Source organism: Ciconia boyciana, chromosome 10 (genome assembly GCF_034638445.1).
Source record: "Ciconia boyciana chromosome 10, ASM3463844v1, whole genome shotgun sequence".
NCBI classification, from domain to species: Eukaryota; Metazoa; Chordata; class Aves; order Ciconiiformes; family Ciconiidae; genus Ciconia; species Ciconia boyciana.
In genome coordinates this window covers 17,374,698-17,388,461 of record NC_132943.1, presented here as the reverse complement: position 1 = coordinate 17,388,461, position 13,764 = coordinate 17,374,698, and the positions used below count along the sequence as shown (strand labels likewise).

At 44.4% G+C, this 13,764-nt stretch overlaps 1 protein-coding gene across 7 annotated transcripts in view; it reads right to left on the bottom strand.

The window, feature by feature from the left end:
- SMARCAL1 (SNF2 related chromatin remodeling annealing helicase 1) overlaps positions 1-11,368 on the bottom strand; it is a 42,400-nt gene extending 31,032 nt beyond the window's left edge. For 6 of the 7 annotated variants that reach the window (XM_072874207.1, XM_072874205.1, XM_072874206.1 and 3 more), the window contains exons 1-6: positions 11,250-11,368; positions 9,304-10,263; positions 8,569-8,619; positions 5,589-5,849; positions 4,335-4,385; positions 285-465 (exon numbers count right to left, since the gene is read on the bottom strand). In XM_072874207.1, coding sequence (XP_072730308.1) covers positions 285-465; positions 4,335-4,385; positions 5,589-5,849; positions 8,569-8,619; positions 9,304-10,183 — 1,424 coding nt within the window. In that variant the 5' untranslated portion in view covers positions 10,184-10,263; positions 11,250-11,368. Of the gene's footprint in view, positions 1-284; positions 466-4,334; positions 4,386-5,588; positions 5,850-8,568; positions 8,620-9,303; positions 11,215-11,249 lie in introns of those variants that run through there. The other variant, XM_072874203.1, reaches the window with a different exon arrangement.
- Between the last annotated feature and the right edge of the window lie 2,396 nt (positions 11,369-13,764).

Sequence of the window (13,764 nt, the reverse complement as noted above, 5' to 3'; positions counted from 1 at the left end):
ATTTTATGAGACTAGCAAAATGCTACTTTCCTCCTGACTCACAATGAAGAATTCTAGCTAGAAACAGAATAGATGTCACTCAAAATAAAAAAAATACACAAAAAAACCCCAAACCCAACAAAACAAACCATACCACATGAAACATCCAAGAGCCAGAGTGTAACAGCCCAAGACTCCAGAGAAATGTGGAGCCCTCCATGGAAGGGAATGCAGCCTGGGCACCAATACAAAGTACACAATTCTAGGCAAGGACTAGCTCTTAACAGCATGCAAAAAGGACATACTTCACACCTTCCCGCTGAAAGGGCATGAGGCTTGTCACAATTTTGGAGTCCACTACTGAAAGGTCAGCATGAGGAATGTCTGTCTGTGACGTAGATCTCTGTATTTGAGCAGCAAAGGTTTGTATTACTGCCTCGGGCAGAGGTTCCACTTCTACTGACACAAGGTTCTGTAACACTTCCACTGCAAAGAACAGAGCAGTTTATTATCAGAAGGGGCAACATACACACAACTTACATTATGGATGTCAGGGCACAACCCTGGACCTCATCAACAATATTATTTCCTATCCCGAAACAGCTCAAGAAAGCACTGCATCATGCACAGGTGTTGGCCTAGCCTCTTCCCTGAAGTCTATTTCAGAACCACATAATGAATCACATCTCCTCCCCTCGTATTTAGATTTGGTTATAAAAAACTGAAAGTCTGATGCCATCATTCAGAGATGATTGCTACTAATACAGCTGGAGCTGGATTATTCACACTGAGGGCAACTTAGGGCACACTTTACTCAGAAACAGAAGTATGGATTTGAACAAAAGAGCTCCTGAAGCCTAGAAGGCAGGGGCATCTTTATCTTGACCTTGGCATTCTGCATTAAACACCTCTGAGGTCTCCACCATCCCTGAGTGATCAGGAGTGACCTGAGACACAGTTACATAAAGAATATCATACACCTTCAGCTTTGAAAACTCTCTTCTTTTCCCCAAATCCACACAGGTTTGGCTCTGTCTCCACTTCATCACCCCTCATTTACCATGTTTGGATAAGAAAATGGGAAGCACCTCAAGACTCAGAGAAACTGCTCTTGTACCACCATGAGCAGCACTCTGACAGACATTCTTCAGGGACATGGTACCAACAGCAACTCCCTACTCAGCTGGCGTCCACTGCTGTTCTCCTGGACAGAAGTAGTTTGTGGGCCAGAACCAGCCCACAGGCAGGTTTGCATGTTTCATGCAAACATGGGTGCATGTTTCACCCATGAACCCTCCCGACTTTACCTGCAGCTTAAAACCTTCCCAGTCAAACTAAAGAGACCCCCAGCCTCCATTATGCAAAGACCTCGGGGCTTTCATCTTTTCAACACATACATCACAACAAGCAAAGCGTCAGGGCAATTCTCCTCCTAGACAACCTTATTTCAGTCCTCTCCAGTAGCATCTCTATCCCATCCCAAAAAGATAAAAGTATTTCTTTTTAGTCCAACAGTAAGTTTCTATGAAAACAAATACTAGTTTAAAACATGCAGCAGGCTGGGACCAGGAAAACATGTTTAGTAATCAATCTGACCACTGACTGAGAAACAAAAGACACCTCTACACTAGGAACACAATGCATGTGCATAGATCCTTTATTGCAGGAAGAATTTTTTTTTATTTAGTGGTTGGTTTGTATATGAAGTCAGGAAGACATAAAACAACTCTGTTTGCAAAAATAACCAGAGCTATGCAAACTGAAATAAGAACTCACTATACCAGCAGTAAATGCACCTCCAGAATTCAGTTAGGTATTTTCATTTCAGTTATCTCCAAGAGGAAAGCAGCAGAATGGACCCCTGCCATATGAAGGGGGAAAGCAATTCCAAGAAATATACATATGAAAAGATTTCCATTTGTGGTTGGGCAATGACCAAACTTTTTAAACTCTCCAGTTTAATTTATACTTCTTCAATAGCAGGAACTCTCTCCACCCGAAGTACAGCACAAGCTTGTTATTACACTCACAGACTGAGCTATGTGTTAGCATAATTGCTACAATTTGCTCACTGATAATTCTGTTGCTATTGTTCTGTACATGAGCTGGGAGAGTGATTAAGATATATCTGCCACCAGCATGATTCATCCAACAGACATTTTTTACTGAAGTGACCTTTATATAAAGATGACTGAGCAACTAGGCAAAGAGACATTAACCTCTACAAACAGTTCCCAGCTAACAGATATCTCTGCTGGAAATGGCAACCAGCCTTTTAAAATTCTTCTCTTTTTTTTTATTTTGATGTAGGTAAATGAACAGGCACAAAGCAAATGCTGTTCCTCAAAAAGGCACGTGCTAGAAGCCTCAAATGCCCTCACAAATTACACCTTGCAAGAACATTTACATAGAAATTTTTTTTTCTTTCCTTAAATCTGTGGGATTCTGAATACTTCATGCGATGTATACAACTGCCAGCCAATGTGGCCGAGAGAGTGACAGAGTGGGAGATGATGTGTTTGCTCAGACTGCCTAGCATGTGCTACAGGATCAGGCCCTTTGCATGTACAAAAGGCCCTTTTAACAAATTGAGAGAGATTATCAGCTCTCATTGAAATCAGGGCCTGTCAACATCCCAGTCCTGGAGTTTCATAATAGTCTCCCCCAAGACACACTCACTTGTTTTCATGATCTGGCCTTCTTACAAGGCCCCACAATGTGGCTTTCAGCCCTACAACCATTACTAATATTATTAAGACATGCATCATAGGAGCATGCAGATACACAATTATTAAGTGTGCTTTGGTATTCCATGGAAGCAGGAGCCCATGCTGGAAAAAAAACACCCTGAGCAACAGCATTTCAGCTCTGAAACACTCAGTCACACTTTCTAAGGATGTGTGTAGAGCACCTTGGTTATTATCTTTCTGAAGCTTACCCCAATCAGATTCCACAGCCATATACTCTCACACGAGTACCAAGGCAAACACAGCAGGCCGACTGGGATGATAAATAATAATTATAATGCTTAGGACTTACGTAATGCTATTCATCTCAAAGTACTCGATAAACTTAATTAAACATAAAAAACTAAGAAGCAGATGTGCTAGGAGCATGCTGCTGCGACTGGATTATTCTGTAAAGTGGCCATTTTAAAAAAAAAAAACAAAAAAAAACCAGAACACAAACCACAGTTCTGCATTTCAGTTCAGTGAGCCACAGTTTCACCAGCATTACACAGATGCATGAAGGCAGGAGCCTACTGGTCAACTTCTACCAAGAAACGAACATTGTAGTGACACTATGTGTTTAGATTCCACTTGCAAGGGAAAATACGATGCTCTCAAAAAGATTTTTTTGCTAAGCTTTCTTTTAAGCATCCATCAACCAGCACTGAAGCATTTTAGTAGAGTATGAAATTCGGCTTCAAGACGAATGCTTCTGCTTCAAGCAGATCTGCACACTTCTGCAAGAGAAACAAGCACTTCTTGTTTGCCTCACAATCAACTCAGCTACGGAAGCAACCTGAATTGTAACCTGCCTCATATACCAATTAAAAACTTAACAGTTGTGTGCTGCCTGCAAAGCCATTATTACTAGCAGTAACGTATAAGGCTGAACAAAATCAGCTAGACAGTCACCACCCAGACTGTAACTGCGGATGAACTAGTTGTTACAGAAATCATCAGCTGCCTTGAAAACCTAGCGCTCTGACCTGAAAAACAAAATTTGCTGGGTGTGAAATCAAATACCACAACACCGTGCACACTACTTAAAGAATTGGAAGAAAAACAGCCTGATATGTGTTTGTTTTCTAAGCAAGGGGTGGCTGTGCCAGTTTACAAATTGATATACACACAAAACGGAGCATGGCACGCTGGCACTGAGGACAAGGGGAGCAGAGCTAAAAAGAGTCAGTAAGACGGAATTTCTGTAAGGACAGGAAGGCCTGGCAGCCACCATGATGACCTCTTCAAATTTGGCAAGTGGGAACAGGGGAATCCATTCTCCTGCAACTCCTTAGTTCAAGTAGAGCTGCTGTATGTTATAAGCAATAAAAATAACTTTGTGATGGTAAATACATCCATGCGCTCTAAGAAATGGTACAGAAATTCAGTGCAGAATCTGACAAAACAGAGCCACCCTCCCAATGGGCCCCTAAAGGACTGCCATGAATAACACACATTTATAAAATTTTGAGTCTGGGCAAACAGTGTAAATGTCTGACAAAACAGGAAGACACCTCCTTCGCAGTTCGTTAGGAACTTACCTCCCCAGAATGAAAAGGCTTAGCCCAAGAAACAGAGTTAATTTGCCTCCCCAGAAAATAGCACTACCCAGGAAAATGCACCTACTCAGTTTGGGATAGTCCTCCAGCAGGAAATTCCACTTTCTGGTGTTCCGATCTGCAATAGTTAAAACAAACACTGCCATAAGTCTCTTTTTTAAAAGACTGAATTCTCTGTCCATAAGAACATGACTATCCATCCATATCCTCTGCATTTCAGAACTGCTTTAAAAGAATTCTTACCTTGTCCAGCAATCAGTTCTCCTCTGTTTGCTTTCACATTAAGCAAACAGTTTGAAGAAGGCTTAAAAGTATGAGCACACACCTAGAAGTGGTGGTATCACAGGAGCAAGTGAAGGTCAGCTCCCCTAATGAACCATTGTAACGCACCCACCTGCTTAAGGATTTCGGCAACCACTTTCTCTTCACTGCAAGAAGGGATGAAGAATGTGCTTGAAGGTTCCTATTTGTTAATCAACAAACTCTGATTTCAGCCAGTAACACAATCACTTTCAATTGTACCTCTGTACCCTACAGATGATGGGCTCAGGATGGTACAGAGGAAATTCCCCAGTTCATCAATACCCAAAATGTAACACGAATGCCAGACTTGTTTGGCAGGTTTATCCCTGGGTTGCACCTGCCTACAACTTCCAGGGAAGGTTACAGTGAATTCAGAGTCAGCTGAAGACACAATGAGCCAGGTGGGGCCCTGCCCAAAGAACAAGAGCTCCAGGATTTGTTCCCCATGCCATCACTGACCTGCTGTGACAATGTGCAGGTCACCTCATCACTCTGTGCCTCATTTCCCACGTTACAAGTGGGAAAAACTGGTATTTACCATTGAAATCTGAATGACAACATAAAAAGTGCTCCACAGTTCCAGTTGCCTCAAAAACATCAGTAAAGCTGCTGGTAAACTCAATCTGCTCAGGCAGTTGCAGCCATTATACACCACAGTAAAGCAGGAGAAATATGAGAATGTCCAACAAGAACTTATGCATGGCCTCCGTACTATGGCAAATTATCAGCACATCCCACCTCAACAGTAAATGTAATCATGCTGAGTCCTGAAATATCACCTCGGCTAACAGGCCCAAAAGAGGACATGTTCTGGCACAGAGTAAAGAGCAGGACACAGACACAGCACTATACCAGAACTACAGGAGCTCTCAAAATCTTCACCAAAGTACATCCTCTCATGCTATTTCAGAGGGATGTACTGTACTCTCACAATTTCTCTCCTCTGAAGCGTTCAGAGCACTCCAAGAGCAGCCCCAACAACGTCATTAGAACAAAGCAGAAATAACCAGAGACTCACCAAAATTTCTGGAATCCATTTGTTTGAACACTTCAATTACTTCTGCAGAATACCCAATATCAACCTCAAACCGCAAGCGAGAGATCAGCACGCACTTCCCTTTGACAAGGGCTGAGGGTTTCTTCCAGTTCTTACACGTTTTCAAGAGGGATTTCACATCAACCCTACTGCCAATGAAATGAGAGCCTGATGCCAAGCCAACTGCATTTTCTCCTTCCAGTGGTGCCAGAATTACTGATGAAAGTTGATTTGCTGCTTCCACTAGGGAGAAAAGCATGAGATACAGAGAAAAGAATTAATAACAGAGAACATGGATCAACTAAAGATGCACAGGATGCTTTGAGAAGAGAAGGGACAAGAGGATGACAAACAAACCATGCACCTTCAAGTTTAAAAGGAATGACGATTCCCTGCTTTCACTCACAGGGACAAAGAACAGAGAAAGTGATAGCCTGGAGGAGCAGGTTGGTGAGATTTTCCACAGAGAATACAGCAGAGGCAGAGGAAACACATTACAGTAGATGAACAAGGGCCTGTCCAGCATTGTCACTGCATTAGGCTCCCTCTCCGTCAGCAATCCCAAAACGTGGCTCACTAGGCAAGGGCAGGCAATCTGCAGAACCACATTCAGCAGTGAATTGCACGCAGTCATACAACGTTTTCACTTACAAAGTTGCAGGGACAGGGGCATGGTGATCAATGTGCCTGAAAAGATGGGATGGTACTTCTGCAAACACCAAAGGAGAAAGATCTAAAAATATCTGCCTCCTGCCTCATGTCAATGTCTGATATGCAATCTCATCTAGGAGGAATGCTGTATACTCACAGTACTGTAGGAAGGATATCAGGAAGGAATCTAGTCCAAACCCCTAAATCTCCTTTGTTACAATTTAAGTCCATCACCCTTTATTCTACCGTGTCTTACAGTTAAATTTGTACTTCCCCCCAGCCATCTGCTCTCCTACCTTACTAATCACCAGCAACCACCTCTGTCATAATGCCAGGACATGGGGAGAGAAGGGACACAGCATTTTACAGCTGTTAGCCTGAGACCACAGCTATCCACACTAATAAACATTCCACTTTTCCCTGTGTCTCTCTGCCAATCTATACCCATACGTTGTCTTTATTATTATAGCTGAAGTGTGATGGTTAAGGAACAAGAACCATTTTTTCTTGTATTTTTACAGCACCAAAATAATGAATCCCCAAGACTCCAACTCATATGTACTACAGTAACACAAGGATTCACTAGCATCTCCAGAGTCCATTAGACTCAAGAGAAGGGGACCACTAAGCACATTCTGCCTCCATGTATTTGTAAAGAGAGGCAACCTCCCCTATCCAGTAGCTGTTTAGGGTAAGCCCAGGTGAATCTAGTCCCTTGAGGGTTAAGGTGCACATCATGATCCACTCTGCTTCTTTTTAAATAGTCCAGCTCACCGATATGCAACAACTTAAATTTAAGTTCAGTGGTTAAGATTTGAAAAGGCAAAAAAAGGGGAAAAGAAACAAATTCAGACACTCAGACACTGGTTATTTCTAACCAGTTAGTAAGCCTTTTGGATTTCATCGACCTTTATTTTAAAAAAAAAAAAAAAAAGTGACTTTCAGAATAAACCCAAGCATTTGAGATTTCCACTCCAAAGAAAATGTTTAAGAGCATCAAGTGAAAGTAATTTTTAAAGCAGAGGACTAGGAAACCACCAGTTTAGACTTTCTCCTCCCAATGCACCAAGCAAAAGAGTTTAGATGCTACTGTTTTAGCATTGCAAAGTTAGAGCTCATCTCTACAACTAATACTGAAAGAAATTGAAAAAAAACCCACCATACTTTACTCTTTTATGTCAATATCTGTTTCTAGGCTTGACTGCATGTTTAATTTATAGTACAAAGAAAGAAATGTAATACAGGACAACATTATTCAGAAGAACAAAATTAACAGTGGGAAGTTTTAAAATAATTGTTTTTACACTTACAAGACTTCAAACTAAGGCCCTTTTAAGTCAGTTCCCTTTTCTCAGGGTATTTTTTCCCCTGCTATCGTTGCCCAATGTTGATCATATACTGTCTTCCCTTGTCAACGGGAACTTTCCACAGAGAACTCATATATTTGATAGCTTTAAGGAAGAAAGCCTGATTTCTAAAAACCATCCTCTTCATCTGCAAGCTCCTTGGTGCAGAGACTCTGCTCTCATCTGTACTTGATACACTGCAAGCAAACCAGCAGCATTTAAATTATAAATGTGTGGCAACCCACATGGGAAAGCTAAAATACCAGCACTCAACTGTGGGTTTTTCAAAGTGCTCAACACAGGCCTAATTCTGTTCCCACTGAAATCAATAGTGATTTATCACTTGCTTCAGTACAATATGCTTTTGAAAAGCCTACCTGAAGTGTTTGCCTCTATCATCTCTCAATCTTCCCAGAACAAAATGACAGGAGAGAAAAAAAGATAAAGCCATCCTTGTTATGCCAAAAAAAGGCAAATCCATTTTCAGTCTCACTCAAAGCCCAAGAGAATTACCCTTTTTCCTTTTCTGACACCCAAAATTAAGAGGAAAAAAATGTAACCCAAAAAAAAAAAAAAAAAGGAGCTGTTTAAAAAGAAAATACATGAATGGACCTAGAAATTAATCATTAGCCAGTGGAACACACTCAGTTCTCAATAGAGACTCATATGAAGTACCTGCACAGCATATATTTTTCCTATGATCAGGCTGAAAAATTCAGCAATGGCAGAAAAAGTTAAACCTATGCTTGGCATTTAGATTACGTGAAAAATTACGTTATTTCTAATCATCTACAAAGTGTCAGAAAAATGTTATGAGCTAGATACCTAAAACATGGAAGTTATGTTTGAGTAGCACTACTTTTATTACTCCAGACAATAACAAAGCTAAATAATAATTATGGAAGGCAGGGGAAGGGGGTCAAGATTTGGATTCTGTTTTATCATTCAACAACCCATTTACTTACTGAAACTGCTGTAATCTTCCAGGCTGAAATTCCACTTTTTTATAGCAGGATCTAAAATAGGGCAGAATATGAATCATTTGGGGTAGCAAAAAATGCTGTTGTGAAACATTCATGTGAGGTAAGAGAGAATTCAATCTACTCATGCAAACTTTTCGACACACATCTGAAAAACAGTACACCCAAGTTTACCACTACACGACACCAAAAAAGCAATAGAGCACATCAATACTAAGACAAGAAGAATGCAGCAGCCATTCACAGGGAGCAGCAACACATGGGGGGAAACAAAAGTAGAATATAACCAATAAAGGCAGGGAGAAAAGATCAGAAGCAAGTCAAAAGGTGGAGACTCCACTGCTCTCAGTAACCCAGTTAACAGAATCAGCTCATCAGCTCTGAACTACAGCTGAAGTGACCCATTTTCCCATATCAATGTATGAATTACTTCTCTTTCTTCACTCCCAAAAAAGTCTGACCAGCTACCATCACTAAACTTCTCAACACACTGTTCATAAAGCAGGGCTTCTGATTCCTTAGCTAAATCCAAGCTCAAGCTATTTATGCCCAGAATTTCTTTCCAATTTCAGCCGTCTTTACTTTTCCAATCCCCCGTTAATACCACATATTCCACCCCAGCAATAGCTGCACTGCTAAGAGCATATAGCAACTACAGTGCCAGCAGACGCTGAAACTTCAATCCAACATAAAACAGAGATAACAGCAATCAATTCTTACCATAGCTTCTGCTTGGTATCTTCTTAAACACAGCAATGAGTTCAGCATTATACCCTATTTCGACCTGGAATCGGTCTTCCCCATATTTCACACATTTTCCTTTTGTAACACTATTTGCTTTCTTGCAAGAGGCAGCTTCAAAGGTAGAGCCTGCACCAGCAGAGTTGGTCAGCTTCTGCATCCTACCACTGGCCTGAGAGGCACCACCTCCCCCTTCTCTTTCCATTGGTTTGCTTATGTTTACCAGCATTTCTGAATCACTCGGGGTGGTGCTGCTTGGTGGTGAAACATACTTTATGGCAGATTTGTTCTGATTTTGTAAGTCTTTAGTACCGTCAGGGTGCCCGTTATCAATTAATCTAGGATGAGATGGTTCTGTAGGGTTTTTGAAAGCTTGGTAGCATTTGGGCTGCTGGAATGTACCAAGATTAATTAAAGCTTGTTGTCCATGTTCCTGACCACCAGCATCCAAGTAATGTTTATGGGAATAACTCAGAGAATTTGGGATCGTTGTAGGGAACTGCTTAATGCCACCTGCTTGTTCCGAGTCCTCTGAACAATTCTTTTGTTGCTCTCCATGTGAACCAGCCATCTGTTGGTTTGCAGTGTAATGATTATAATCTTTCTGAAGATAGCTATTCTGCTCCACAGGACTGTTTGGATTCTGTTGGTGCTGGCTAATGAACCTGACATGATTGTTTTCTTCCTTCAAGGTTCCCCAATTGACTGAACTCTGTTCTTTCACCTGAGGTCCAGCAATCCCTACCTGCCCACCTCTCTGGGCTGCTAGCCTCTCTGCTCTCCTAGCCAAAGCCTTCTTGCGGTTCTCTTCAATTCTTCTCTTTTGTTCCTCTGTAAGGCCTGATGACATCTTCAACATTCAAACAATAAATCTGAATCAAAACTGCATTGGGAATTAATCACAGAGACACCTGCTTCTTTACAGGAATGGAGGCCAGTCTACAAAAAAAAAAAAAAAACAACCAGCAAAAAAAGACCAGAAGTTTCAACTCTGTTCCCCCCAAAAATGCTTATTGTATTGATAATTCAGTATTATTAGTGACTGAGTATTACTGTAACTGATCCTACACAAAAACTTAGTAGTACAGCAAAGCTGTCAGACCAATGCTGAGCCATTATCAGTAAGCAGATGCTGACAAGTACTGCTGGGGCTTTGCATGCCAGTTCCACATAGATAAAACATATGGAAAAAGGAAAAAACCCTATTCCACTACAGTTCTGAGCACTCTTCTCTGCAAATCCCAGCAGAACTGATAAAATAGCCAAGCACAGGGACACTGTGCAGTGCAAAGGCAAATGCAGGCAAAGCAATACATCTCTGCACAGCCTTATGTGGAAGTGTTTCATATTTCTGGTACCTAACAGCAAAGATGGGACGACACCCCATCCTTCCTGATGGCCTTCCAGTTCTTGGGTATCTCACAGCGTGCAACAGATACATACTCAACCCCAAAGGGCACAGTCAGCTCCTGCCTTGAGAAAGGTCCACTCACAGGTCAAGGACCTTCTGATAAAAGCAAAGACCTGGCTCCTACCACATCTCCCAGGAGCTGACCTCACTCCATCTACTCCCTGCCTCATGCCCCGGGGCTGCCCGCCTCATCCAGCACTCAGAGACCTACTTTCCTCACCACCCTGTAAGAAGTGAGGCTGACTCCTTGCCCCGCTCCTCTCCCAGGCACCAAGCTCCCCTGTCCCACACTCCACTGAGGTCCCGGCTCCCACCCCGCAGGCTGGGGTCCCCCGTCGTCCTCAAGGACCACCCGCCGTCCCACAGGGGCCCAGCACTACCGCACCCCACTGGGGCCTAGGGGCTACGCCACAGGCCGCGGTCCCTCCCTGCTCCCCGGGGGCTCCACTAAAGCCCGCCCTGGGCTCAGCCCCGGCCCAGCCGCCTTCCCCTCCCCACAGGCCCGCACACCCACCGGCTGGCAGAGGCCTGGTACGCCGCCACAGGGCGCGCAGCCGCGCAGACTACAACTCCCAGCAGACCCCGCTATGCCGCCCAGCGGCACCGAACGGCCGGCAGCGCGCAGCATGCCGGGAACTAAGCCGTGGCGCGGGGCGCTCGGCACGCTGGGAAATGTAGTCTTCTGCTCACGGCGCCATCTTAGGGGCGCTGAGAGCTGCGTGGTCTCGCCGTGGGAGTCGGGAGGCCGCCCATGCCACCCTCTCGCAGGGGTTTGGCTCAGGCCCACATGCGGGGTGCGGGCCCCTGCTGCCGGCCACAGGCTGAGGCTTTGCCCTAGACAGCACCCAGTGCTGCATGGCTGCGTCAGGGCTCCCTCACCAGCTGCCTCTGGTGTGTGGGGACTGGTATGCCAGGGCATGTGGCTTTAAAATGAGTAACTAAGAGTGGGGAATAAAAAATTGAGGTAATGCATGAGAAAGGGTGACAACACTGTTGTCAGCAGTGAGGAGATAATCTGCCCCAGGGTGTTAAGAGCAGCGGCTGACATTGGTGCAAGGCCACCACCTGTAATCTTTGAAAAGTAGTGGAGATGAGGGGATGTCCCTGGCAACTGGAAGAGGGCAAATGTCAGAGCTATCTACAAGAAGGGCCCAAAAGAGGACCCAGGGAACTACAGGCCCATTACTCTTACTCCAGTCCCTGGGAAAGTAGTAGAGCGAGTCTTCCTAGAAACTATCACAAACCAAATGATGCAGGTGATTGGGAAAAGCCAGCACGGATTTACCGAAGGCAAATCATGCTCCACTAACCCAATCACCACCTACAACAAAATAACATTTTCTGTCTACATGGGGAGAGCAGTGGATGTTGCTTACCTGGAATTCAGCAAGGCGTTCAACCCTGTTTCCCACAGCCTCCTCCTGGACGAACTGGCCAGGTACAGACTGGAGGGGTGGTCTGTGAGAAGGGTGGGAAGTTGGCTCACAGGCACCCACAGAAGGCAGTGATCAATGGGTTTTACTCAGACTGGCAGCCTGTCACAAGTGGCGTCCCTCAGGGATCGATACCGGCCCCACGCTGTTCAACCAGTTGCACCAGAAGAGGTTTCATCTTGATGTAAGAAAGAAACTTTCTACAGTGAGAACAATCAATCACCGGAACAACCTCCCCAGGGACATGGTAGGGTCCCCATCACTGAAGGTTTTCAAGATGCAGTGGGACGGGGTGCTAGATAATCTCATCTAGGCTCCCTTTCCGACAAAACGTTGGACCAGATGATCTTTTGAGGTCCCTTCCAAACTCGGCTATTCTATGATTCTGTGAACACCTTCATAATAAAGTAATTGCTCATATTTGCATCAAAGTTCTGAATAAAAGGGTCTCCCAGGTGTCATGGTTTAACCCCAGCTGGCAACTAAGCCCCACACAGCTGCTCGCTCACTTCCCCCCCTCAGTGGGATGGGGGAGAGAATTGGAAAAGTAAAAGTGAGAAAATTCATGGGTTGAGATAAAGAAAACCAGCACATCAGGGTTTTAATTATACATGGGGCTTGATTATACACATCAAGCTGCCCTTCCTGGACAGTCGTGATCCCCCTGTGCATGACGAGAGCAATACCTGGGGAGAAAGCAGAGAAAAGGCCCTGGGGAGCACCATAACCCTCTCCTGTCTCTGACTTTCACTACCCTGCCCAGTGGCAGGTCTGGAGCTGCCATCCCTGTCCCCACATGCCATTTTCTCCCACCTGACAGACCCTTTGGCTGGGGACACTGAAGCCAGCTGGCTGTTTCACAGTTTATTCGTTCTTTTCTCTCTGCTGGTTAATTAGAAAAGGTTATCCTTAAATTGCTTCCTGATTAAGCAGCAGTGACTGCCATTAGTCAGGAGCTCATCAGCCCAAGAAAAACAAGGCAGGCAGCAAGAGCAAGGTGCGACTCGACACACGGCACAACCCTGGGAGTGCTGCTACTCCCCTGGGAATCATACACGCACAGACGTGAGCACGCCACGTGCACACAGGCGCTTGCAAGCATGCCGCTTTTAAAGAAAACCAGAGGGCTGAGGAGAGGTCCAGGCCCAGGGTTTTGTCCCAGCTTCTCTTAAGAACAGAGTAAAAGTCGAACCCTTTTCCAGATTCCAGGCCCCCTCACTGCAGAGCAGGTTTGCTAGGAAAGGATGCTCAGCCCCATGGTCTCTGTTCAGATCCTCTGCCATTGTCCTTTCTTCCCCTGCAAGCCAGCAGACTCCAACTGGCTACACAGCAGAGAGTGAAAGGAATGGATGAGAGACCTTTTTTTCTCCTTCTTGTCACACTTCTAACTGCCCAAAGCTAAACCAGATCCCAGTGTCACATATGGGAGAGAGAGGGAGAGAGAACATGCAGAGCATAACCCTGCAACTGTTTCCAGCCACCTTCTCCCCCCCAGCAGCTGTCCAGTTCCAGGTCTCTGGTGATGGCTCCTCATGCTTTGGGAGATCTGGGAGAAAAAAATAAACTTGGGAAAAGTGGAAAAAAGCCCCTATCGAG